Consider the following 23,862-nt stretch of genomic DNA (forward strand, 5'->3'; position numbering starts at 1 on the left):
CTCACTCTGGAGACCAGGCTGGCCTCGAACTCACAGAGATCTGCCTGCCTCTGCCTCCTGAGTGCTGGGATTAAAGGTGTGTGCCACCACTGCCCGGCCGGTTTGTCTGGATTCTTAAGGTGAAGGACACAGGAGGCTGCAGGTACGTGGCTGGCTCCAAAGAGAGTAACGCTGTGTAACAAAGATCACATCCTTCATCCTAACACTTGAAAGAGCAGGAGCCATGCCTTGCCTCTTCTTGGCTCTTGTAGCCACCCAAAAACCCACGTGAAAAATAGAATTTGAACCCAGCACTTTGTATGGTGTACACGTGTATGTGGAATGACAGACCTAAGTGCCTGTTGAAGATCTCAGAAGAAACCATCCATAGGACAGGTCTGCCACTCACCAAGGAGAACAAGGGCAGGTGGGCCAAGGAGTCAGTGACTAATAGTCAGTGGTCAGGGGTCAGAGGACACGTTCATCTGGCCCTTACTTCTCTTTTCTTGTTAAAATCCTAGCAGTTAGGGTCTGGAGAGAGGGTTCAGTGGTTCAGAGCAGTTGTTCTTGCAGAGGACCTGGGTTCCTTTTCTGGCACCCACATGGCGGCTCACAACCGGCTGTAACTCCAGTTCCAGATGGTCTGTCGGCCTCTTCAGGTCTCCACATACACATGATACACATGCATACATATAAAATAAAAGATAAAAATTTAAAAAAACATTAGCAATTCATATTTTAGAAACCTGCTCTATTCCAAAAGCATCCATTTTTCTTTCCTAGGGGTGATGAAGTCTTTATATCATATTTTCCTGGGTCTACAGTGGAGCCTCAACTAATTAAAATATGGTGGCTATTAATAATTTGATTTCTAAAACTAATATTAAGTAAGCCATGTTCTGCATGATTTAGGTTCCTTAGCCCCCTGTCTAATGATACCAGGTTCCTTAGTTTGCTCTCTGTTTCCAAAGACATTTAATTGTGCTTAATTTTTTCCTCAGGAATGTTTGGCCTTTAGGTTAATCTTGCTGACCCATCGAATGCAAGGCTTGGGTGGGTGGGGAGGGTGTCACCTTTTTGAAAATGAATGGCGTCACCCATCTGAGTGTAATGGAGTCGGTCTTACTAATGAACTTGGACTCTCTTTCATTGTTTCTCATTCTCCTGGTGGTTTGGGGGGAAACGGCACATCCTGCATCCACAGGACATGTTGAAAATTGAACACTAGCTGGACAAAGTCTAGTCCTTCAAAAGAGAGAGTCCATCCCTGCCAAGAAAACACATTACACATTGTAGATAATATCAGACATTGAGGTGAGATGTACGGCACATGATGTGGATAAGCTGTTCCTGAGTAAAGGCACTCCTGTGTATCCTGGAGGACATAATGGTGTGGTCCAGGGGAAGCTCCTGGCCGCAGAGGCTTGCTACCCACATAGGTATCACATAATACAACCCAGAGAAGCACAAAGAACAGACAGACACCAAATGCTGGTCAAGGCCACATCTGGAAGTTTTTCTATAGCTGAAACTTCTCCAACCAGGTCTCATGACAGAGAGCTAAGTTCCTCTTGCATACCCCAGCTAGGTCCCAAGTGGGGTCTCACAACTGCCCCTGGTTCCACACATTGTCCTGCAAGAGACTGTGGGAGTTCTCATGCCTGCCTGCCAAAACCACAATGAAGAAATTAACTGGTCAGGCTGTAGAGGATTTTATCCAAGCAAAAACTAAAGGGAACTTTGTTTTATTGTAGTTTATGTTTTTAGAGTTACTGAATATTATTTATAGATACATACATATATACCATGTTTTTATTAAGATTTGTCTTTATGTGTATTATTAGTGTTCATCTCCATGTATGTCTCTGCTTGGTGGACATGCGGTGCCTGTGGAGGCCAGAAGAGGGCGCCAGATCCTGTGGAACTGGAGTTACAGATTGTTAGGAATCCTGGGTGCTAGAAACTGAACCCAGGTCTTCTGCAAAAGCAGCCAGTGTTCTTAACCTCTGAGCCAACTTCTCAGCCCTCGAGGCATGTTTACAATGTATGAACAAGAAAGGGACAGAAGCCAGGACAAGACAAATGGTTTGTACCCTAAGGTACAAATGGCTTCAGAGAGACAGTATGGTATGGGGGTTTCTCAATTTCACCTCATTTTAATTTTTTTTTTCGAGACAGGGTTTCTCTGTGTAGCTTTGTGCCTGTCCTGGAACTCGCTTTGGAGACCAGGCTGGCCTCGAACTCACAGAGATCCACCTGGCTCTGCCTCCCAAGTGCTGGGATTAAAGGCATGCGCCACCACCGCCCGGCTCACCTCATTTTAAAACCTGGAATATTTTACTTCTTTTCCCCTTAGACTTTCTGACATTATGATTCATAACAGTAACAAAATTACAGTTATAAAGTAGCAGTGAAGTAATATCATGGTTGGGGGGTCACCACACCATGAGGAACTGTATTAAAGGGTCACAGCGTTAGGAAGGTTGATGACCACTGTTCTATTATCTCCCTCTATGAAATGCATGCCTGTGTACATGTGTGTGCAATTGAACACAACTGGCCTCTGGACTTCAGGTTCTGTATTCTCAGATTTGACCAACTATATAGAGAAAGTATCTGGAGAACACTTTCACCTGTCCCAAACACGCACAGACTTTCCTTTCTTATCACAGCTCCCTAAACTGCGGAATAGCCAAGCATTGACATTGTACTGGAAATTCCCTGGAGCCAATCAAAGTGTCCAAGATGGGTGAGGGTTGGGGGGGGGGATGGCTAGAGAGGTGGCCCAGTAGTTAAGAACATGTATTACTCTTCTAGTGGACATCTGACCCCAGAAACCTCAACAGGAGACTCACAACCACCTGTAACTCCAGCTCCTGGAGGACCCAACTCCTCCAGCCTCTGAGGCACCTGCACTCACATGCACATCCCTATGCATAATTAAAAGTAAATCCTCTTTAAAAAGTATCGGAGTGGGGAGTATAAAAGGTGCTATTTGCCATCATTTGAAGGGGGCAGGTCTGCATGAGGGGAGTTTGCAATGAGCATTGTGCAGGTATAGTTAGACAACCACAGACCTCACGGTATCAAGTCACACACACACACACACACACACACACACACACACACACACACTAACACACATATTAGGATCAAAAAAAAATCACCATTAGATAGTGGAAAAGCATTAGTTCCCTTCCACAGAGGTTGTTTTTGCTGCTGGCTAAACATTCAGAGCTGGGAGAATAGTGCTGGCAGCCATTTTGAACTCTGAGATGCAAGTGAGTGGTAAATAAACGTATAGTTAGCCTTGTGTTCTGCTGAGGACCCAGGAAGCATCTCCCGAGGGTCACATCTGCACTCTGGGGGGACCAAATACCTATTCTGACAGACCCACTGATTCAAGGCTCCTTGCTATGGCTTAGTTTGGAGTGAGGTCCTATTCTGAATAAAGCCATCACCTAGTTCAACAGTCCAGCCCTCCACGGGGGGATTTCTAGTCCTATGGTGAGCCCAAACAGACAAAGATAAGCACTCAGAGCTGTCCTATCCACAGATGCACCCCTGAGCTGTTCCACAGAGTGTCACATGACCCCTGTGCTCTGTCCTCTGCATGCTCTAGATGAATACACCGGGCGAGACCGCCTTTCTCCAGACTTCTACGATGAGTCAGAAACCGACCCTGGTGCTGAGGAGCTCCCAGCCCGCATCTTTGTGGCACTGTTTGACTATGACCCACTCACCATGTCCCCAAACCCTGATGCTGCAGAGGAGGAACTTCCCTTTAAAGAAGGACAGATCATCAAGGTAGTGATGGCTGAAGGGGTTATGGGAGGAGCGGGGGGGACAGAGACTGGCAGGGGGGATGGGACGGTGCTTGTGCAAGCCGGGGAAGTAGCAGCCCTTTAGCCTCAAGGGCTGTTGGAGGAGATGACTCAGGACTGTGAAAGCCTTGAACATAGGGCAGGCCTCTACTCCACCTAGGCTAAGGGCCACTGCCTTCACCTGTCTGCCTGAGGGGATTGTGCACATACCTATGCACACATACCTGCATGCCTAAGTGTGTCCTGTGTACCACACGTGCAATCAGAGCCTATGCTTACAGACCCTGCATTTGAAAAGCACAGGTTTCCGTGTCTGACCAACAAAAGGGGAGGGGAGAGAAGACAAGGAGCCATGGTCACGGGGCCAGCGGACCTGTGACTGATGCAGGTGAAGGGTGGGCTCTGAAAAGCGTGTTCTGAGCAGTGTTGACTTTAGGTGACTCTGCAATTGGTGGAGTTGATGTATGGCTGAGCCAGCCTATCAAAATGCTTTACCTACTTCCCCGCCCCCCTCACCACCACCACCACCACCCCCCGTACCCCCCCAACCCTCCCACCCCTGCCATGGCTCCAGGTATATGGAGACAAAGATGCAGATGGCTTCTACCGTGGGGAGACCTGCGCCCGGCTTGGCCTCATTCCCTGTAACATGGTCTCCGAGATCCACGCGGATGATGAAGAGATGATGGACCAGCTGCTGAGACAAGGCTTCCTCCCTCTGAACACACCCGTGGAGAAAATAGGTAAGTGCAGTCCCTCAGGCTCTGCTGTGCTTACAATTTTTGCACAGCCCATGGTTGGGGAGGCAGGGAGTTGCAGCCCCCAGAAACACAGGCCACACAGCACCTCTGAGTGCCCAGTTCTCTCGGAAGGATTTCCTACCCTTTCTTGTCGGGCGAAACTCACTCTGCAAGCCAGTACTGCAATGCCCCTGCACACTTTAGGAGTATTCACACATCCTAGTGTATGCACGCACACACACACACACACACACACACACACACACACACACACACACACACGTGTCTGATGGGAGAAGTGCAGTCAAAAGTCTTTGCTTCTTGTTCTAGTTTGCTTTCTGTTGTGCCAAAACATTGCAACCCCCCCAAAACAAACAAACAAAAAAAAACCAAAAAAACCCAAAAAACGACTTGGGGAGCAAAGGGTTTATTTCACCTTACAGTCTGCAGTCCAGCATTGAGGGAAGTTATGGCAGGACCCGAGGCACAGAGCATAGCAGACCTCCATGTACTGGATGACTCAGCCAGGTTTCTTTACAACTTAGTGCCCAGGGGTGCCACCGCCCGCAGAGGGCTGTTCCCCACCCCTACTTTAATCCTCAATTGAAACAGATGCCCCCACAGACTTACTCACAGGCCAATCTGATGGAGGCAAGTCCTCAGTTGAGGTTCCCTCTCCTCAGTGTACAGTTACATTAATAAAAGGCCATAGGTCTCTCTGGAGAAGGACGGGAGGACGGCTGACTGTAAAACTGGTTGGGGGTCCTAACGTGGCCCTTCCTCATGGGACCTGCCTTCCCTTTAAGGGGCTTTGGATCTGTAATTAGCTCAAGTCTGGAAACCAGTGGATGGGCTGTGATTCAGTTGTTTTAGAGTTTCTCTGCTTATACAGATTAAATGGCAACTGGGTAGGCTTATCTACTTCATTCCAAGAAACACTGTGATTAATTAGCCTGTCCCCAAAGTCAGGCCACTGTAGCCATTGTTTTGTCTGTGCTATCCATTATAGTAACTGTGCTCACCTTGCCTTTGGTGATTCGATGCTGCCACCTGGCCATGCTATTCTGGGTGACTCAAAGACACCACCCCCAACATATGTGATGTATCACCAGAACTGCACCCCTGAAGCTCCTGCACACCTAGCAGGTGGCTCCACCAAGAGTCTTCTTCCCTAGCAATTTTTCACAGCTTTAGAAGCTTGGGGAGGGGCCTTGTGAGTCCTGTAAACTTCCGAGTATTCTGAGCTTTGTAAGTTTCCTTAGCTTTGTGGACCTTAAGAGCTTCCATCTTCCCTCCAGGAAGGAAGGTTTCAATTCAAGGGATAGCTGTGGCTTTTTCCCAGAGCAATGGTCAGAACCTCATGGTGCCTACTAGGCTTTCCCAAGCCATAGTCACCTGGTGCCTCAGACCCCTTGGACTCATGTTGGGAGGAGGTCTCCTACCTCATAGAGCCCCCATGGCATGGTAGACACAAGGGAGAATATCACTGTGATGGTGAACAGTCTAGAAAAAACATTAAACTCTGGAGGCTGAGACACTTTTCCCAAGCTAGGGACATTAGCAGGTTACGCATACCCTTTTGGGCACTGAGTGGAGTCACCACTGATTTGGGGATCTTCATGACTAGATCTTATGGTTTTGCAGAGAGAAGCAGAAGAAGTGGCCGGGGTCACTCTGTGCCCACTCGAAGAATGGTGGCTCTCTACGACTATGACCCAAGAGAAAGCTCTCCCAACGTGGATGTTGAGGTACCAGCCCAGAGTTCTTTCATGGTGTAGTGATCTGGAACTACTACCAATGCCTTCCCGGCTAAGCTTCTCCTGGGCACCATACTTAAGCCATGTGCCTGTAGGGGTCTCACTCTTCTCTGAGCATGGTAGAGAGGGAGGCCCAGTGACAAGCTGCATTCTCTGGCTCACAGTCAGTCACAGAAAACACAGGTCCATGTTTTCAGGTACCTGTGGTCAGCCAAGGTCCAAGAATGCCAGTGGAAACTCAATAATAAGTGAGCAAATGGCCATCCTTAGCCACACCCACAAATTGTCCCTTCTCATTCCACCCAGCTGGGAGTCACCCTGACCCAGCATAGTGCACGGGTTTGCTGCTGAGAATGCAGACATGTTCAGCCTCACTCAGAGTATGGTACGCTCGCTCCATTGTGTTCTAAGTTCCTACTTCTCTATTAGGGTGTCTAGTTTATAAACCGTGTCATACAGAGGCGGTCACTGGGTATGACTCAAGCGTTTGATGTCAGGAGGACAGTTATAGTGGCAAATCCTTGTCCCTATGGCCTGAGTCTCCCAGCTCTATTGGAAGAGTGAGCCATGACCCACATATGTGGGGCATGGCAATATGGAGTCCCTTTTAGCAGAGGAACAAACACTACTGTGGTGGCTAATGACCTCTCACATGCATGTAAAAGATGAGAGGGAAGGCCGGTGGTCTGGGTGCCTGGGGCCGCTGGGCACCCCATGGCCCAAAGGCAGAACATGATCAGAAATAAGAAAGAAACCTCAGAAATAAGGCTGAGGTCTTTGCCTCCAGAGTCACCCGCCCCCAAACCAGATTGATCTGGATTCCTGCCACACCTGTAGTTATTCCCAGCTAGCTTTCTATTTCTCCCTTCTGCTGGGCTCTATGGTCCAAAGGGTCTAAGGACAGTTTGATTTCTGGACACAGGGGCTTGTGTTCACCATTCTCTGCTTCCCCCCAGACTGGAACCTAACACTTAACAGATGGGTGTTGAATTGATGGTGGAGTTAGGTGAATTTCTTGGTGCTGACAGGGTGTTTACCAATGGTCCTCACTCTCCAGGGAATGGTCCCCAGTCTTGAGGGTGTGTAGAGTTACCATGTGACTAGATTTCCAGAGCATTACCAGCAAGTAGCAATGACCTTTAATCTACTATATTTCTCTTAGGCTTACTTAGAACAGATGTCCCCCCAGCTTTGAGGAGAGCCCCACCTTGTCCCTCAGCTCTGCACCCTACATCTTGACTTAGCTGAAAGACAGGTTAATTCTCAAAGAGTATGAGGAATCCAGGGCCTTGCTGTAAAACACCTACTGTGTTGCAACATTCCCTTAGCTCTGTCTTATGTTTTTGCAGGCTGAACTTCCGTTTTGCACAGGAGACATTATTACTGTTTTTGGTGAAATCGATGAAGATGGATTTTATTATGTAAGTTTTTTGGAACATCAAGAAATGCCATTTTGCTGTGGTGGGAACATCAAGAAACCCCTGGTTTTCTCTCTCTTACATTAACACATAAGCTATGATCCGTCTATGTCATGTTCAGAAGCAGTTGCCGCCTCTCTGAGCCGAGTTCTCTTTTGTATATAATATAGAAATCTGGGGGCCAAAGTGACAAATGGCTGCAATCCTGGGACTTGGGAAGCTGAGGCAGGATTGTAAGTTCAAGGCAAGGCTGGGCTATAGAGCTAGATCCTGTTTCAAAAACAGAGAAGAGGCGTAGAGGAGGAGGGGACTGTAAGGGAAAAGGAGGAAGGGGGGGGAGGGGGAGGAATAAGGGGAAAAAGAAGAAAAGGAGTGGGGAGGGAGGGAAGGAAGCTAGCGCTGTGGTCTCTTGTTGCTTTCTACTAATTATAGTATTTTCTGTGTCTACAAACCATAGACAAAGCAAACACAAAATTGCCACCGTCCAAACATTTACGGAACAATTTGATTTTCTAGGTTATTTACAGCCTGGGTGGTGGGGTTTCTTTCACGGCGAATAGAACGTATAAACAAAACAAAAAACAGGCGGGGCCAGCCCCAGCTTCACCCACCTCCCCACACCTCCTGTCACCCATAGCCAAACCCTCAGGTAGACCAGCCCTGGCTTCACAGCGCCCCCTTCACACACAGCAGCCAGACACCAGAGTCTCTCTTCCTGCTCATTGCCAGTGTCAGCCCAGGCACTTTTCCCTTGTTTCTCTTGTTCTATTGCTATCTGGTGAATAAGAGAGGCCACACACCCAGGGTTAACCTCCTGCTTCTGTAACGGGATGTCTTCTGCATGCTCCCCCCCCCACACCCGCCATGGCCACCCTCTGTGTTTGCTCCCTGTCACATCACCCCCGCTATGGCCTCCTGAACATACTTGGGAATCCTGCTTCTCTATGCAGTGGTGGATGAGCCCAGAGATCCCCCTCGGCAGCCTCAGGCAGGCAGGGTTTTAAGGCTCTGCTCCTCCGAGCTGCCAAGATTTCACAGCGGATTTTGGTGGGATACCACACTGCCATGTAGTTTTGGGTGAGCTTTCCACGCTCCCCTGTGGGTTTTGGTGGGAGACACACCTCCTTGCAGAGTGACAATGCCTTTCCGCAGGTTACAGGTCTACTCGTTAGCTCTTTATTTAGAGAGTGGTTTTGTTCTATGAATTTGTAAGAGGTCACAGCTCGTGGTCTTCATGGATGGTGTGCCGCAGGCTCATTTCAGTTACGCTGACTTCTTCAGTTCTGTGCTTATTTCTCACATACTGACTTGGGGCTATGTTACCTTTTTTCTGAGTTAGAACATTATAAAGATTGTTTCTAAGGGACCCGTCTGTGACAGGAGAGCTGCCTCAGGGGTTAAAGAACTTGCTTCTCTTGCAGAGGACCCAAGTTTGGTTCCAAGCACCCTTGCCTGCTGGCTCACAACTGCCTATATCCCCACCTCCTTCTTCTAACCCCGTCCATTGGCATTGCACACATGCTGCATATTCTCTCTCTCTCTCTCTCTCTCTCTCTCTCTCTCTCTCTCTCTCTCACACACACACACACACACACACACACACACACACACACACACACACGTGCACACAAATGGACACAAATGGAAATAGAAATCTTTTTTTTTTTAAAGAAAGCTGCCCTCTTAACAATCTCATCCATATTGTATATGCTAAATTCCACTTGTATGGAGGATTCTTGGCTCTGTCTTTTGTTTATTTGCTTGTTTGTTTTTTGTTTTTTTTGAGACAGGGTTTCTCTGTGTAGTTTTGGTGCCTTCCCTGGAACTCACTCTGTAGCCCAGGCTGGCCTTGAACTCACAGAGATCCGCCTGCCTCTGCCTCCCAAGTGCTGGGATTAAAGGCATGCGCCACCACCGCCTGGCTGGCTCTGCCTTTTCGATCTCTGTATTTTTATAACATATAATATATTCAGGGGAATAATTGTGCAGTGAGCCTTGCCCCTACAGCAAACCCTTATTCCTCTGTCTAGAGAAAGCCTGTGTCACATTTAGGTTAGGCTCAGGGGAAGCTGTCATGTCTGTCTGACAGTGAATGCACTTCCTGTCATCTAGCAAAAGATTCAGAAATGATTACTCTTTTTTTTTTTTTAATGCATCTTTAAGTCATTCTTAAGAATGTATGGGTCTTATTGCTAGTCTCTACCCTTGAGCCACAGCCCCAGGCTTGCATTTACTTTTTCATTTTGAGACATGGTCTCCCTGGGCTGTTCAGGCTGGCCTCCTGAGTGGCTGGGTCACCGGCCTGTGCCTCCAGGCTACAGTGACTATGGCTGGTTTTGGGGGGTGTGTGTATTCCCCGTGAACTCCTGTCATGAGCTGATTCTCTCGAGTGCTCCAGATGATGCTGGTTTAGTCTCTGATGGTTGTAGCTGTCTATGTGCTGTCCTGCTGTCATAACAAGGCTGAGAAACATGTCTGGGGTCCCTGGCCTGTGACTCGCTACAGCGTTGGTAGCAGACGTGTCTACACAGTCAACTTCCACCTTCTGACTTAGTTTACTAAGTTCTTTTTATCATTAACCCATTGACTATGGAATATATATCTGCACATATGTGAATACATGTGTAAGCATATGTATACATGCATATGTACTGAATGGGCTGGTTTTCCTGATTTCTTTCTTAGTATACTCCTCATTACTGTGTGGGAAGGCTACTCATTTTTGTATTTTCATTTGCCTTCTGCCACTCTTCTGGTGGTGCTTAACAACTGTAGGGAGCTTGCTGTTGGAGTCCTGGGGTCTCTCACATCTGCAAACAGAGACACTTTGATATCTTCTTCTCGAATATCCCTGTTTCTCTGGCTATGACTTTCAACACCATATGCAATGGAGAAATGGACTCCCTTGCTTTGTTCCTGGTTTTAGTGACAACACTTTGAAGTTTTTCCCCATTTAATACAATGCTGGCTGTAGGTTTGCCATGTACAGTTTTTATCATTATGTTGAGACATTTGTCTTTTATTCTGAGTGTCTTCAGGATGTAGGATGTTATACTTTGTCAAAAGCTTTCTCTGCATCTACTGAGTTGACCATGTGGTTTCTTTCCTTGACAGCACCTACTTAATGTGACTTACAATGTTTATTGATTTACATATATTGAACAGTCCCTGCATCTCTGGAACAAACCCAAATTGGTCATGGTCAATGATCTTTTTTATTAACTAACTATGGAATATATATGTGCATATATGTATATATGTGTGTGTATATATGCATTTATATACTAAATAGTCTTGTTTTTCTGATTTCTTTCTTCATCCACTCATTAGTATAGGAGAAGGCTCTTGGATTTGGTTTGCAAATATTTTGAGAATTTTAGCATTTGTATTCATCAGAGAAATTGGTCTGTAATTTTCCTTTGCATTGCATATTTTTTCTGCTTTTGGAATCTGTCATACTAGATTCATTAAAAGACCTTGTAATGTTCCTTTTCTATTTTATGCAAGAGTCTGAGAAACATTGGCCTTACTCTGACAGTCTGGTAAAATTCACCAGTGAATCCACCTGGGCCTGGACTCTTTTTATGTTGGGAGATTTTAATCACTGCTTTAGTCTTTCTGACTATTACGGGTCTAACTAAATTGTTTATCTCATCTTGGTTTATTTTGGTGGGTCATAATGTCTCTAGAAAATTATCCATTTCTTTTTTATTTTTCAGCGTATTGGGATATATGGTTTTTAAGGTAACATTCAGTGGTTTTCTGAAGCTCGCTGGTGTCTGTTGTAATGGCTCCCTTTTCATCTCTGATTTGGGTCTTTCCTTGCTTTCTATTGGCTAAGGGTTTGTGAATCTTCCTTCTCTTTTCAAAGAACCAACCCTCTGGCCATTGATTCTTTATATCTTTTTCCATTTCATTAATTGCTGCCCTGATCTATTTATTTCATTTGCTGATTTGGCATACTCCTTTTCTGGAGTGTTCAGGTGCTTTGTTAAGATATTTACTCAAAATCTCTCTGATTTCTTGACGTAGGCATAAATGTAGCTCTAAACCACCATGCTAGGCCTGCCTCTATTATATCCCAGAGGGGCTGGTATGTTATATTTTCATTTTCATTTGATTCTAGGGATGGTTTTATTCCCTTTTTATTCTTCATCATTCAACTGTGTGTTATTTAATCTTTGTGAGTTTGTATATGCTCTAGAGTTTATCTTCTTGTTGATCTGTAAAGTCTTATTCCATTATGATCAGAGAGGATACAAGTAATTATTTTAGTTTTCCTTGTATTGTGTAATATACGGTCTGTTTTAAAGAAAGTTCCATGGGCTTCTACAGTGGTTGGTTGGAATGTTCTATAGGTGTCAGTCAAATCCATTGATCTACGATGCCATTTAATTCAGATAGTTTTCTCTTGGAATGACCTGTCGCCCGCTGTTATTGTGCTGGGGTCATTCTGTGACATCTTAACAACACGTGTTTATGAAACTGGACACTTCTGTGTTTGGGCATGTGTGGATGGTGATTGCTCTTGAGGAATTGCTCCTTGACTATGAAGTCACCATCACTATCTTACTGGTTTGGCTTCACATCTACTTTGTTGGATGTGAGAGCAGCTGTTGGTTTTCTACTTCCTGTTAGCTTGGACCACTCTTTCCATCCTTCTGCCCTAAGGCAGTGTTGGCCTTTTGTGGTGAGGTGCTTTTGTGTGTGTGCGGCAACAGATGATTTGTGTTGTTTTAATCCAACCTACTGGTCTGTGTCTTTTGACTGAACTGTGTCTCAGTTCCCCAGAGGTATTATTGAAAGTTGTGTATTTGTTTCTGCCATTTTGTTGATTTTTGTAATGCTTGGCTTTTCTTTCCTTAGTATTATTGCAGTGTGGTTTGTTCTTCCTCGAAGTCTTGTGCTGGACTTGTTTTTCCCTTCAGTCAGAAGGATTCCTTCAGATATTAACTGTGGGGTTGGCTCAATGGTCCCAAATTCCTTTAGTCTCTGTTGGGAGAAGTTTCAGCTCTCTCATTCTGGCAGATCCTCCTGCTGTAGACAGGAGTCCCAGTTGGCCAGAGTTGTCTTTCAGAACCTCAAATGCATTTTCTAGATCATCCTGATTTGAAAGCATCAGTTGCCAAGTCTGCTGTTACTCGGATGGGCCTGCTGTTATTTCTGACATGGTGTTTCCCGTTTTTTTTGTTCTGTATATTTAGTGTTTTATTTAAACCATGATGAGGGGAGATTCTTCTCCGGTCTATGTGGCCTGGATGGGTCTCTCTCCCTAACTCTGGAGAACTATTAGTCTTGAATATGTTTTCTGTGCCATTAGAACCAGTTTCTCTTCTGCCTATCCCTCTAATCCAAGGGTTTGGTCTCTTTAGAGTGTTGTTTATGTCTGAGAATTCCTACTTAGACTAGATGGCACAGCTCAGCCTTTTATCATTGTCCTTGCTGGATCATTCCGTTTCTTCCACCTTGTCTTCAGGCTCAGATAGCTCTTGTCTTCTTGATCTGTTCTGTCCTTGAGACTTTCCATGGAGTTGTTTTCCTACATTTTTTTTTTCATTTCTGTACTTCAGACTACGTTTTCTTCATTTCTCTTTGTTGACTCCCCTTTCACACTGTCCATTGTCCTCATTTCCTCTAGCTGTTTGGGTTTTGAACTTCCTTATGATTGTTGTATTGAGTTCTGTTTCTGGGATTTCATTTAACTCACCCTCACTAGATGCCATTGCTACAGGGTTAGTAATCTTTGGAGGGGTTCTGAGTCTTCGTTTTTCATGTTTCTTATGTCACTGTGATGGGATTTATGCACCTTATTTTTGTTGCTTGGTTCTTTAAAATTTGCCATTTTCTTTCAGTTGCTGCATTTCTAACACACAAGATTGGTACAGTGGGTTGTATAGTTTGTAAACTAACTCCTCAGTTCAGGAGCTTTGAGTGCTTGGGTAAGCGCTGCATTATCCCCTGGGTGGCATGTTAACTGGAAGAACCATCAAGACTGCTGGATATTGCTACCACCCAGCTGTCACTCTCCAGTTAGCAGGGGCCCTTGAGATGTCAACTGTTGGAAGACAACCAAGGACAGGACGGAGTACACATGGCTTCATTTAATGAGATTGGGAGTGGGAGGGCCGTATGGTGGGAACGAAAATTATTAACTATTAAGTTGAATTTGAAAAAATATGAGAGGGAAAAGTTGCAAGAGGGAGAAGCTGGCATACTGTTAGGATTCACAGATCTTGGAGAGTGTTAAATCTAAGAAGTATAAAGGGGAGAAGAAAAGAAAGATATAGGAAGAGGAGCATATGAGGTATGGCTAAGGAATACAGTAAAAGTAGAAGACTTGGGTGAGGGGGGATGTAAAACAAACCTCTTCAAATATGAGCAGAATACAAACAAAAGCAAAGCCATGTATCTGTACATGTAAGGTTAGTGATTACATAATAGAAAAATAACAGAACATTTACAGTTTGACTTGCTGGCATAGTTATGCTGACTTTGAAAGGTGAACCCCTCAAATCCCTCTGGCTCTAGAAGGCTTCTGTGGCTGTGTGTGGGAGGGACCAGTGGAAGCCATTGATCTCTGCAGACTCAGGGTTCCAGTTGAGGAAGGGGAGGGTCTAAGTGCTCCCTTGGTAGTTCTCTTGGACCCTGGGGCCCACCAGGCCTCTGCTGTCCCCATAGATGGGGTGTATTCAAGGAACAGTTTTCCCCTAGCATGTCAGTGCTGCTCTCTCCAGGGCAGCTTGATTGGCAGGCAGGCTGGTGTAAAGAGGGCTTCCAGCTGAGCTCTGCTTCCCCGGCAGGGATCTCCCTGGCTTAACAAGCTCTTCAACAGACCTGTCTCTTCCCAGAGAGCCCACTGAGCACTAGTTCTTTTCTATTGTCGGGTTTTGGTGCTAAGACTTCCAGCCTAGCAGCTTACCCGGAAATCCTTGAAGGATAATTTTTTACAGGTTCAATTCGCCATTCCACGGATGTGTCAGAATGGGGTTTTCCTCTTCAGTCTGACTCTGCCATGGCATGCGCATGGCTTTTGTTGATCCATTCATCCAGCGGCGGGCATGTTGGTTGCATTTGGCTTTTGACTGTTGCGGGCCATGTAGGCATTAACGTTTGTGCATGTGGCTCTCTGAGATCCGGCTCTCCAGTTTCTGAGGTGCTCACCCTGAGGTGGAGCTGTGGATCACACGGTCACTTTGTGGTTTCTGGAGGACCCACCGTGCTGTGCTCCACAGCAGCTGCACCACTGCATTCCCACCAATGTGTCATGAGGGTCCAGTCTCTCCACATCTTCACCATTGTGTGTTTTCTGGTTTGGGGAGCCCCGGGGAAGTTCTTTACCATACTCATCCTGATGGTGTAAGATTCAACGTATGTATTTATTTTTTACTTTTTGTATTGGCAGGGGTGGGGAGGGTGGTAGGTAGGGGCCATGTGGAGGTCAGGAACAACTTGATGGGAATTGGTTCTCACCTTCCACCCAGTGGGTCCAGGGATTGAATTCTGGTTGTCAGGGTGATGACAGGCACCTTACCTGCTGATTCACCCTGTAGTCATTTGAAGAAATGCCCATTTTAAATGTCTTGTTTGGCTGTTGTTCTTTACATATTCTGGTTAATAACCTCTAGCAGAAAGACCATTTCTAACTACATATCCCTTCCTTGGGTCCATTACTATGCTTTTGGTTGTACTCTGTAATGCCTGCAAGTTCTTTGTTGGATGGGGTAGGCTGACTGGTGTCCTAGACCACCACTGAAGAAACACAACCCTGTGTCCTCAGGACCAGCCAGGTTTTGTTTGTTTTGGAGCCAGGATTCTGCTGTTCTGCCCAGGCTAGTCTCAAGAAGTCCTCCTGCTGCGGCTTCCCCAATGGCTGGGATTACAGGCATAAGGCGCCATTTCGGCCAAGTTTGAACTTGGTTTGAGTACTTGCAGGCAGGTTAGTGTTGGAAGCCCTGGGGATGGAGTGGTGTGACTGCACTCATGGAACTCCACGTTAACATGGTGAACACAGGTACAAGGGTTTCTACCACCCTGAAGCAGGGGTTTGCGGGAATGAACACTCATCTCCGCCTTGTTGGTTCAATTTTTACAGTAATGACATGTTCATATATAAGGAGGAAAACCACAGGGTTGGTGACATGAGCACCTCTGACCTCCTTTGCCCTTTTGGATCCTTGGCTCCCAAATTCTACAAAGAGTGGCATTGGTTGGGGTCACCGCTGTCACAAGCTGCCACTGTCTTAACACCCTCAGCCATTTTGATTTGGATATAGGATCTTGCCAAGTTGCCAAGGCTAGCCTTGAACTTCCCAAACTGGCTCAGTTGAATGCAGACACCAGGCAAGTGCTTCACTGAGCCACACTCCCGCCCTAGAGGACGCCGGGCTTAAGAACCAAGGAGCAGCTCCAAGTAGAGTTGAATCTTTAGGATCTACTCCATAATCCTAAAACAAGAGCTGCACTTGACAGGCCAGAACCAGACCTGTAGAAGACTCAAGTTCCCACTTCCCAGGAGGCTGAGTGGGAGGGTTGTGAGTTCAAAGCTGGCCTGGGCAACTTAGTGAGAAGAGGGCTGGGGATGTGACTCAGAGGAGTGCTTGCCTGGCGTGTGCAGGGCTGGGCTCATTCTTGTGATCCAGACCCTTTGGGGGAGTGCTTACCCAACATTCCTTCAAGCCCTGCCACTTCTAGCCAGAGTCAACGGGCCACATCTGTCCTCTTAGGCAGGGTGTCCTTGTGGGAGAAATAGGCTCTGGAGAAAGAAGAGGTTCCCTTGACCCTTCCCCCGCCCTTCGTTTACAGGGAGAGCTGAATGGGCAGAAAGGCCTCGTGCCTTCCAACTTCCTGGAAGAAGTGCCTGATGACGTGGAGGTCCACCTTTCTGATGCTCCGCCCCACTACTCCCAGGAGCCACCCATGCGCTCCAAGGCCAAAAGGGTAAGCCAGCCCCCTTAGCCTGCCTGCCTGCCTCTTCCCCTCTCTGTGATCTGGCGCAATCTTGCATTGCTGCTTTCATGACTTGGGCCCCACCAGCATCTGCCCGGATTTTTTTTTTTCTTCCTCTGTCCTTCTTTGGGCATTGTACCCACAAATGCATAGCTCCAACTTTAAGTTGGTATCCCACAGAAGGACCCCTTTGTTTTCAGTCAGTCGGCCTGACTCCCAGGCCTTCCCTGGCCTCCACAATAGGTGCACAGTGCAGCTGGCAGAGAGTGAGGTTCAGGGACCCGGATGCCACTGGCGTCCCCCTTAGAGTTCTAGATGGCAGGGTTCCTGTAGCTTAGCACGCCTGCCTGAGACTGCATTCTCTTGAATGTCTCATCTTCACGTTTTGCCATCACTGCGGGTTCTTATCTGTTGTATTTTACATATATGTTTTTATCTCTTCGCTCATCTGCTTGGACATAGAAGAAGAGTGTCCATTTCACACCCTAATCAGGCATGTAGCCTTCACGTAAGTGAGCAACCGAAGACACCTTAGAGAGATACCGACTTAAGCTACCCTAAGCGGACAGCGCGGTAGTCTTAAGACTTCAATGTGGGCTTAAAGAGAGAGAGAGAGAAAAGAAATATGTCTCAAAAAAAAAAAACCATTGGACCTAAAGTATTATAGGCTGTCTCACCTGGTCTCAGTTGCCTGGCAACTGGATGCATAGTGAAACAAATCATCTCGAACAATCATTTTTAAATATGTCCATTGAGAATATGGGAAAGGCCAACCTTGGGAACATATTTCTTAAAGCTGTTTGTTTACACAGAGTGCGCCAGCGTGTACTCACAGGGGAAGCTGCCTATTGCATTGTTAGCCACCCTCAGTAAAAGCACAACATGATCCACGTGTTTACTATAAGCACGTTTGAATCATACTAATAGCCAAGACTTTAAAACTTTAATCCCAGATCAAGCCCTGAGGGGTGGCCTTGGCTCTGGGCATGCCAAAGCTGGCCGGAACACCCAGCTGCAGCACTTTGGCCTTAGGAGCAGGTGTTCCCTCTCCTCAAAGCACAATTGTTCAGAGCTCATGGAGGTGAGAGAGAGAGGTGCTGGCATACCAATGCAATACTGTCTCCCGACTCGGCAGCTCCCGTGATTGCGCTAGCTGGCCCCCCATGGTATCTTCAGGTGTGCTTTGGGGTGCGCCCTAGGTGTTCTCCATTAGAGGTAGACCTTGATTTTAAATCCAAGCAAGCTTGGGGCCCCCTTGCCTTGTACGGTATGCCCACCGCGGGCCCGGCTCTCAACTTGCCAAGTTTTGCTCTGGGGAGTTTAGAGAGCCAGAGGCCTGGCGATTACTGGCCATGCTCAGGTGTGCCTAGCTACAGATTGAAGTAAAATTGGCACTCTATGTCCCTGAATCAAATTCTACCCCTTCAAAGCACTGACGGTTGGTTGGCTTTTTTTTCCCCACCTAAAAGTCTCTCAAAACCCACCATGTGCTGGGGAAAAACATACACTCCTCTATTTGGAAACGGTAAGAGTGTCCAAGAAGGGCCTTTGAGCTTCCTTAGATTGCAATTAAGGTTCATTCCAGTTTTTTTTTCTTTCAAACAGTGTGCCATCCCCAAAGTTTCTGTAGGATTCTAACTGACCCAAGGGCTCACTCCACCATGGCAGGGTCTTAGCTACCCACCTAGTTCACAGTCCATTCAAATTCCCATTGAGACTTTTTGCTTTACAATGATTGATGGGTACTCGGCCACCTTGCCTACCCATCTGATTGACAATACCTTCCCCTGCTTTTAGTCTGAATTTTCAGAGTAAATTATGACCTGGCTTTCTTTGCCAAAGCGATGGCCACCCCGTCTCCCAAGACAAAGACAGCGAAAGCCCATCGAGGCCAGCCTCTATCTCAGAGGGGCCTTGGGAGCGGGCGTGTGCTTCTCATGGCATACTTTAAAAATTGAAAGAAGAAACGAACCACCCACCCTTTCCCCTGGCTGGCGGGAGATGGGGCAGTACGCGTTACCGAGTGAATTGTTGTTGGCGCTGACGCACTCAATAAAACTGTCGCAATGTACCTACTAGGTTCCTCCCGAGGGTTCAGGGACAGCAAGGAGAGCTCCATCCCCCACAGCCCATCTCCATTCGGGGTCACCTACGTCATCTATGGGTTCTGGTAGTCCTGGGAGAGGCAGGGAAATGTCCTCGAAAAAGAAAAAAGGGCTGCTCTCCAGAGGCAAGAAACTGCTGAAAAGGCTGGGTGCGGTGAAGTGACCTGGGAGCCTTCGGACAGTTCCAAATCCATGTCACTCGCTTTAACTCCAAACTAGGGCTTTCTTGACTCCCAAAACCCAACCTTGACCCCCTCCCGCTCAGCAGTAGAGAGATGCGCTCTTACACTACCATCCACATAATACTACTGGAGAGATCAGGGAGGGCTGCATTGTGGTCCCCTCCTCCTTCACTCCCAAGGTTCTATCCAAGGTCTGGGGTTGGGGGGGGGGGAGGGGCAGCTGGCTGAGTAGCAGGGGAGGGAGGGCTCTCTGCAGCGCCCCCTACCTGCAGTTCCAGCCTGCACACACTTGACATCAGCCCTTACAGGATTTCTGACCTTCCCCACTTCTCAAGATGCTTGGCCTCATCATGCATTAATGTCATTTCCACTCTGGTCTTGAAATTCCTAGTTTAATTCGCCTTGATGTTCTGCCTTATAACTGCACAGTGGTTTGTACTGTCGAATAAAAACACCGTGTATACTTCTCATGTGTTGTGCATTCCTGGGCTTCATCCCCCCTGACACAGTGGCTTCACATCACAGTGGCCCAGGTCCTACATTTTCTGATGCCTGCCTTGGTCTTTCAAAGCAAGCCAGCAAACACACAGGAGATGTTTACTTACACCCCACCCCCACCCCTCCACCCCCACTCCCCTACACACACACACACACACACACACACACACACACACACACACGAGCAAAGGAGAGGGAGTGACCGGCAGCACGCACATCCTCTGGCCAGCCAGGGAGCTGCTAAATAACCTTTTGCATTCAGTGTCCCATCCTGTGGCTTTTTAGATTTCTGTTACTTTCATTATTTATTCAAATGCCTTGCCCCGATACAGCACCAACAGCACACACAGCAAAGCCATTGCACGCTTCCTTAGCCAGATCAGAAGGAGCCTAAATTGAAATCTCTCAGACCCAGCCCTACACTCATCTTTACCATTAGCCTTGAACAGCAGACCTCCCGACATGCTGGCAGACGTGTGTGACAGTCACTACTTTGTAATTCCTGTCCACTGTAAACTGTTTTTACTCTTTTACACACTTTTCAGACTGCCTTTCTTTTGTAATTTCTGGAAGGTTTATAAATGAATGACAAAGCTTTCCTCATCATGTCTTCAAAAACTATATTGTAAATTGTAAAAATCATTGTATGTGGTAGACTGATTAAAAGGCTGTTCCTCAGTGTGTGAAGTGCTGTGTGGATGTGTGCATGTGTACAGTTAGGGTGACTTATTTTCTAGAAATAAACTTTGTTATTTTGTACAATGCCATGTAGTCTGCATCTTCCTTTTCAATTCTCTTATCCTGGCAGGGGAACAGAATTCCTTTCTGCTACATGGCCTTAAAGATCTCAATGGGTTTGGGTTTCCTGGGACTAATTAAAAATATGACCTTGAACCATGTTCTAGGAGTCATTTCTATGACACTCCTGGTGGCGATCTTCATGGGAACATAGACAGCAGGAATTAGTCTATGTGCTACTAGAGACATGCAGAGACCACAAGAATCCATTGAACTTTGGATTCCAGCCAAACCTCTCAGCAGTACCCACTTCCCCTACCTTTCTAGGAATGTTAATAAAGAAGCTCTCTGACTCAACACTGAAATGCAGCCTGACTCACCAGAGAGCTCTGCAGAGGTTTCCTTGGCAGGGATGCCCTGAGATGGAAAGGTAGGTAGAGAAAGGCTGTTCTCCTCAGTGAGGCTGGAAAGCACAGGCAACCAGGGGACAGACACTCCCCACAAAGCCATGCTCCTGTGGACTCACTTTCCCCAGCTAGGCCCCAGATCCTAAGAGCCTGTTCAGCTATGGACTTCATCAATAGATTAACTGATTGATGAAAGTGTCACACCCCCACCCCCCATATCCAGTCACTTCCCAAGAGCCCAGCAGATGGCAGCCAAGCCCTGAGCACATGAGACAGGTTCAGGTTCAATCCTTAATGACAGGAATTATCGAGAGTAGGAGAGAGACCCAGGCTGTTTATGGCAAGGTGAAAATCACATTGTTCAAGTCCATCACTTCAGATCTGACGGCACAATTACGGAACTACAGCCGCCGCACTGTTATTCGTGTAGAATTACACTTTTACCTACTGCATTGAAACAAACTTGTCAAGAGCGGGGGAAACCAGCCAAGACCACTAGGATAAGTACTCTCCGCACTGGTGACTTTTCCCACTGCTCTAAAGGGGTTTCTCTGGCCACAGCCGGGGGTGCATCCACTGAGAGGCAGCTGGCCACATCACACTACACCCAGTTGGGCTGCAGAGAGACAATGCTCTTCCTCATCCTCAGCCCATGAGATGGTTCTGCCCAGCTTTGGGGGGGGGGGGGGGGTTCTCCTCAGTTAAACAACTTCTAACACCATCACCAGACATCCAGACGTGTTTCCATGGAGAGAGTGAATCCCTTCAGGTCTACGAGGAGGAGGAACATCATACTTATTTGACCATTCGATAACACTTACTGCCCCCCCCCCCCCCGATAAACAGCAGAGACAGATCAAAGACAGTGAACTAGAATGCACTTTCTCCCCCAACCTCTCTCTTGAAAGTGACTCTGTTTCTCACGGTCCAAGCTCCTGCCAAGGAGGAAGGGATTTCCACCACAATCTCACTGGGCTGAAAGTCTAGAGCCAGTATCCTTTTGGGAGATGCCAGAGACAGAAATGCCTTTTCTACAGCTTTTGGCTTCACCAAAAACCATCAATGAGTCCATAAAACACAACAGACACAATCCCACGTCACTAGCTGAAGGAACACAGACTGTAGTATAGCAGCTCTAGCCTGGAGTCACGCAGACAGGGACAGAGGATCCTACATGGCCAAGCTGCTGACTGGACGTAATCTGTTTCTGACAAGTGTGCATGCCCTCTAAATGAACTGTATTTCCAGGACTCCAACTTAGGAAAGAAGAGATGTGATCAAGGATGGATACATAGGACACCTCCCATGACATTGTCAGAATGTGTCCCAGGACACAGTCCTGGGAGAAGTGGGGTTCCTGTCCTGAGGGACAGGGCCCATTGGAGGGCCACAACCCATGCCAGCTCTGGGGACATCATCTCTGCCTTTCTTCCTGCCTCTTCCCTGATAGTTCAGCCCTCCTTGGCTATTCACGATAGCTGATGTCTGATTCCAGCCTGGCTACTAACCACACACCACAGTTCACTCCTCAGACTGCCTAGGAAATATGCAAATAATAAAGGTGCCAGCGTAGCCCTCCCTTGCCCAGACACCTCCTCCTGCGTCCCTCAGAGGCTCAGTAGCCACAATGCTGCAGTTCATTTTTCCACCTTGCAAAGTAGGACTTCACCTAGACACAAAGGGATGGTTTATATATTCCTACTAGTATTTCCCAGCCGCTGAATTCTTCACTGGCTGAGTTCTTTGTAGAGGCAAAATCCCCTGTGTATCTACTATCACACTCTCCCTGTGTTCTATGTCCCATTGGTTGGGGATGCAAAGCCTTATCTTATACTCTGGGGCTTGAGAGTCCCCCCCTTTTCAGATAGTGTGCTCTGCCTGTGACTTGTCAACCCTAGGATGAACTCAGAGGCCGAAACAAGCAGGCAGCAGCTACCCACTAGGGAAGGCAGGAGTCCAGTGCCTCCTGCTCATCTGTGATTCTCTGATGAGCTCTGAATATATATCTGATCCTGGAAGCAGACCATAATAATTTGTTTCTTGCAGCAGTGAGAAGCCAGAGTCCCAGGGTGTTCCTGCCTTTGTGCTCAGGTCTGGGACTCCCAGGGAGTTCTGCTACCGATTGCCAAATTCATGTCAGATGTGGGTAACAAGTTCTATCTGCCTCAAGAGCCTGGCGGGCTCTGGTGACACTCTGCTCACCTTAGTGACAGTTCCCTCTGAAAGAAAGCACTAATCCTGGCCACAGATGCAGCAGCCACTCAGCCTCTGGCCAGAGCTCTGTGTCTGTTTCTGTCAGTGTTGGACTCTGTCATACCCATCGCTTCTAGCTACAGCCTGGAGCTAGGGGAGAGATGAGTTGTCTGAGGGAATGACCACCATTAGGGGAGCTAGGCTAGAGGAGAGGGGCTGGGCCTGGGGACATATTTCCCCTCTGTATCTGTCCCTGCAGGGCCTAAGAGCTAACAGGGAAAGGAGGGTGTTGGGGTCATCTGTACACACCAGGTAAGATGACTCCGGTAGGCCCACAGAAGACAAAGCGGACCAAACCGGGGCCCAGTGCTGTTGGTGACTAGAGACTGCAGAGCCTTAGCTTGTGAAAGTCGAAAAGGAAAGGGTAGGGGATGGGAGAAGAGCAGCAGGGGAAAGGCGGCCTACTCCCTAGGAGGGAGTCCTTGCCTGGTGTTATAGGCCTAACTACTGCCTCTTTCCTAAACAGGCAGAATTCTTAACTGCATTCTAAATGCTTACCTTTATAGCCACAGATAAAGCTTCTTGGATGAAGGGTGAGAGCTGCGTTTTTGTTTTTGTTTTTCTTTTTTTTAAGCCGACAGAAATACTACAGGAAAACCCAACTGGTCAAAATGCAGTGAACCAATGACCATGGGGTACCCGGTCCCCAGTTGGCACGTCTGTAGCATGACCCCTACACCAAAGGTTCAGGGAACGTCAAGGAAAAGGGAATGGAAAGATTTTAGGAGCCAGAGGACCAGGATATCGGCTGTGAGACGGTGTCTTCTGTATATGACAGGGATGCTGCAAGCACCCAGCCAAGCTTGACCATATAGTCATCTAAATAAGATCTACACAATGACACCTCCAGGTGACATGCCAGTGTGGGTGGGGAATGCTCACAAGCACCACCCCTAGATAAAGAGCCATAAGTGATCAATGGCTGCTCAGAGAGATCAGGCCTCTCCACGGACAATCTAATCCCCATTATCCAACCCCAAGTGATCAGCCCTAAACACACATGGTCATAAAGAAC

The 23,862-nt window shown here is 47.3% G+C and overlaps 1 protein-coding gene across 9 annotated transcripts in view; it reads left to right on the forward strand.

The window, feature by feature from the left end:
* Rimbp2 (RIMS binding protein 2) overlaps positions 1-20,211 on the forward strand; it is a 174,347-nt gene extending 154,136 nt beyond the window's left edge. For 4 of the 9 annotated variants that reach the window (XM_036172649.1, XM_036172651.1, XM_036172650.1 and 1 more), the window contains 6 exons: positions 3,602-3,786; positions 4,378-4,546; positions 6,188-6,291; positions 7,650-7,721; positions 16,521-16,655; positions 18,744-20,211. In XM_036172649.1, coding sequence (XP_036028542.1) covers positions 3,602-3,786; positions 4,378-4,546; positions 6,188-6,291; positions 7,650-7,721; positions 16,521-16,655; positions 18,744-18,932 — 854 coding nt within the window. In that variant the 3' untranslated portion in view covers positions 18,933-20,211. Of the gene's footprint in view, positions 1-3,601; positions 3,787-4,377; positions 4,547-6,187; positions 6,292-7,649; positions 7,722-16,520; positions 16,656-17,126; positions 17,309-18,743 lie in introns of those variants that run through there. The other 5 variants (XM_036172653.1, XM_036172656.1, XM_036172654.1 and 2 more) reach the window with 3 other exon arrangements.
* The last annotated feature ends 3,651 nt before the right edge of the window (positions 20,212-23,862 follow it).

The sequence above is a fragment of the Onychomys torridus genome, chromosome 22 (assembly GCF_903995425.1).
Source record: "Onychomys torridus chromosome 22, mOncTor1.1, whole genome shotgun sequence".
NCBI lineage: Eukaryota > Metazoa > Chordata > Mammalia > Rodentia > Cricetidae > Onychomys > Onychomys torridus.